The following is a 4,018-nucleotide window of genomic DNA, read 5'->3' on the forward strand; positions in this document are numbered from 1 at the left end:
ATTATGAAGTATAACACAAAAGGGGTCTGAACACATGATTGTCAAAGATTTGTGGATCATATCCATAGTTAATGTGGTTAATTTGCTAGGATACATGTATGTAACTTTTTACATGCATTTTAACACACAAATGAACTTAAATTGCACACAAGATAAGCTTTTTTTTGCAATCATTGGTAATTGAATCCAGGACAATGATGTTGCTATTACATTCTACTTTTTGAACTATAGGAACTTAAGCACTAAACTGAGGACTAGCTGGTAAAAGGTTGTTGCAACCATCTTACATTTTATCTAATGCTTTAGCATATATATATTTTTTTAATTATACATGCTAAAGTGATCAAAAAATACCTTTGGGTCCAGTACCTATTATGCAATAGAATGAAACACCCGTCTTGGTCTTTATTCAGGGCAATGGTGTGCATCACACACAATAGGCCAAGTCAATTATTTATGTTGAGTAAGTTTATCCTGTGCTGCTGAACCATATGTAATATAGGCTACTCGCTGCTTCTAAGCACATTATTGTAATGATACCCCGCTTAGTCTTGTTGGTTTGCAAAAGCAGTGTAATTATATGCAATACACAATATATGAGACAATGTATAAATAAGAAAACAAGATTTTCTTTACAATAAGCCCATTATTATTTTCCGTCATATGATTGTGATAGATATTGCAGTGCATAAGAAAACAGGCCTGATATGTATAAACTGCACTACTGACATAATACAGTAAACATTTATTATAACACATGCGACGGCACATATGACAGTAGTACACTCTGATAAAGGGCAAAAGGGATCCGTGATGCTGCTGCACCCATCAGTGCAGATGATGCTGCTGCTGCTAGGATCACAAATAGCGCCAGTGCGCATGCGCCGTCCGCACCGTTTACTGTATAATCACAGTGGGGGAAAAGAGCAGGCAACAAAACTAAAGCTTTTTTAAGGCAAAGTGACTGCTGCCATGTAAATAACCGCCAGGGAAACAAAGGGGGAATATCAACAGGTATGTTTTTAATTGATATTTTATAGCGCTGTCTCTGTTGATCTCGATATTTGCATGCATGTATTTGAAGGAATTGCTGTGCCTATAATGGACGCTCATCCATCCAGAAATCATTCCGATTTAAAAAGCAAAGGGAAAAATAGATCGTGTGTGTACTGAAATCACACGCAAACACCCAAAAGATCCTGTATCTGTTGCTTATTTTGATGCAACGCTCTGAAACGTATTCAGTGGTGGATGTTTTTATTAAAATGCAACTGGAAACACAAAGGTTTATTATTTTATTACATAGGGAAAGGCTCTTCGTGCTTTAATATGTAATAAACGGCAGGCTATTAAATAGAGTCGATTTATAGACGCAATCCATTGTTTGTTTATTTTTTATTTTTTACTCGAATTCGTCATCATACCAATACTAATAAACAACAAATCTAGGTTAGAGGGGGAAAAACTGAAATTGAATTCTAAAGCTTGTTTTTTTTCCCCCAAATGACTTGCATTAAATTGTGTTGTTGCACTGAACGTCTGTATTAAAGACACAAATAACCTATATATATCTAAAATATAACATGCATTTCTTCATATTCCTTTATACAGTCAATCATATGAGGATTCATGACTGATTTTACACAGTATCATGATAAACAGAGGGAATGAACACGGTCAGATTCTGCAGGATCTTTGGGTGTGATCAACAGCTTTTCTTGCTGCATTTCGACAAATTTCCTTTCGGGTGTAGCGGATAATAATCATTAGATTTCAAGTCTTTTTCCATCATAGCACAGATGAATATGCCTCTAGACGGATGTCTAGCCGTGGTGATGAGCATCTTGTCGATTGCACTCTCTGTCTGTGCCGTTATTTATTTAATTTGCTTTGGAAAAAGGGGAGATGTTGGGGGTGGGGGTCTGTTATTTTAACCAGGATTTATGTCAGTGTCCAATGCCGAATCCTTGTGCTGAATTAAGCAACTGTATGAGCTCGGCTCAGACAGCATACCGTTGCAGCCGCAATTTCGTATGCAATTAGAAAAGTAATCTGAATGACAAAAGAAATGAGCGATGCAACGCAAAGCCCCCCAGTTTGTTTTGTGTGAGCGAATCCTAATGGGTGGATCGTGTTTTTCAGGGATCCTTTTAGGTGTGATGAGACAAAGGAACAAAGGATGCCTTAGAAGAGAGGCAGCGACGAATAAGGCTGGAACCTGCTTCAAAGCACACCAGATGGATCTATTGCTCCACGCTCCATCCAGATCATGATACTTGGCTAAAGCTTTAAGCGTTCTCTATGATCCCTTCTCCATCTATGGCGAACTACAGCCATGCAGGGGACCACAACATCTTGCAGAATGTCTCTCCACTCGCCACTTTCCTTAAACTGACCTCCCTGGGTTTCATCATCGGCGTCGGTGTGGTCGGAAACCTCCTGATCTCCATCCTGCTGGTCAAAGACAAGAGCCTTCATCGAGCGCCCTACTACTTCCTGCTAGACCTCTGCGCTTCAGACATCCTCCGCTCGGCCATCTGCTTCCCCTTCGTCTTCACCTCCGTCAAGAATGGCTCAGCCTGGACCTACGGCACGCTGACCTGTAAAGTGATCGCCTTCTTGGGCGTGCTCTCCTGTTTCCACACTGCCTTCATGCTGTTTTGCGTTAGCGTGACTCGGTACCTGGCCATCGCCCACCACCGCTTTTACACCAAGCGGCTGACCTTCTGGACATGCCTGGCCGTCATATGCATGGTGTGGACGCTGTCGGTAGCCATGGCGTTCCCTCCGGTGCTGGACGTGGGCACCTACTCCTTCATCCGCGAGGAGGACCAGTGCACCTTCCAGCACCGCTCCTTCCGGGCCAATGACTCGTTGGGCTTCATGCTTCTTCTTGCACTCATCCTCCTGGCCACCCAGCTTGTCTACCTCAAGCTCATCTTTTTCGTCCACGACCGCCGAAAGATGAAGCCGGTGCAGTTTGTGCCCGCCGTCAGCCAGAACTGGACCTTCCACGGCCCGGGGGCGAGTGGCCAGGCCGCGGCGAACTGGCTGGCGGGCTTCGGCCGGGGCCCCACGCCTCCAACCCTGCTGGGAATCCGGCAGAACAGCAATGCGGCAGGCCGCAGGCGTCTGCTGGTGCTGGACGAGTTTAAGACTGAAAAGAGGATAAGCAGGATGTTCTACATAATTACCTTCTTCTTCCTGAGCCTGTGGGGACCCTACCTGGTAGCCTGCTACTGGAGGGTGTTCGCTCGAGGCCCAGTGATCCCAGGAGGCTACCTGACGGCGGCCGTGTGGATGAGCTTTGCCCAGGCGGGAGTCAACCCCTTCATCTGCATCTTCTCAAACCGGGAGCTCCGGAGATGCTTCAGCACCACGCTCCTCTACTGCAGAAAATCCAGGTTACCGAGGGAACCCTACTGTGTTATATGAAGGTTTGGTGGTGTTTATTGTTTCTCCGATGTGGTTTTTGTTTGGATGCCCTGGTCGATCAGGGATGTGTTCAATTGTACAGCTCTCTCCTCCTTCACCTCCTTCTCCTGTTCCTCTCGCTCCCTTTTTGAGGCCTGTAGTTGAACCGTCTGAATGGAATACGATGATGAATGGACAGAGGACACGTCCCGCGTTTATGTTCTAGTAAACAACTGATGCGAAAGGCCATTTGAAACCCAACACGCAAAAAAAAAAAAGAAGAAAAAAAAATCGAAAAAAAAAATATGGAAAAAAAAACGTAAAGAAAAGAAAAAACGGATATGTCAAGAAAGGACTGACCTTTGCTTTGGATATCTGGAAGACTCTAGAAAGGGTAAAAAGAAATCAAACTGTTACCTTAAGGAATCACTGGAATTTGTGTCTAAAAAGTTGCACTAACGAGAAGACCCGAAGATGCTTTTTTCGCACCGTCGCATTGCAAGGATGTCTTGTTTTACCCAAACTGAAATACGAATGCTTTAATCTGCAACAAACTTCTCTTTCACTGTAAGTAAACAAAACATGTGAGGTGACTAACTGTTGG

At 43.7% G+C, this 4,018-nt stretch overlaps 1 protein-coding gene across 1 annotated transcript; it reads left to right on the plus strand.

Moving 5' to 3' along the window:
* The first annotated feature begins 879 nt into the window (after positions 1-879).
* On the plus strand, positions 880-3,680 carry LOC306858251 (putative G protein-coupled receptor 85). Its single transcript, XM_079398687.1, has 2 exons — positions 880-1,014; positions 2,143-3,680. The coding sequence occupies exon 2, from the start codon at positions 2,302-2,304 to the stop codon at positions 3,433-3,435; it is 1,134 nt and encodes a 377-aa protein (XP_079254813.1). The 5' UTR covers positions 880-1,014; positions 2,143-2,301; the 3' UTR covers positions 3,436-3,680.
* Positions 3,681-4,018: the final 338 nt, after the last annotated feature.

This window comes from Barbus barbus, assembly GCF_936440315.1.
Source record: "Barbus barbus genome assembly, chromosome: 39".
Lineage (NCBI taxonomy): Eukaryota > Metazoa > Chordata > Actinopteri > Cypriniformes > Cyprinidae > Barbus > Barbus barbus.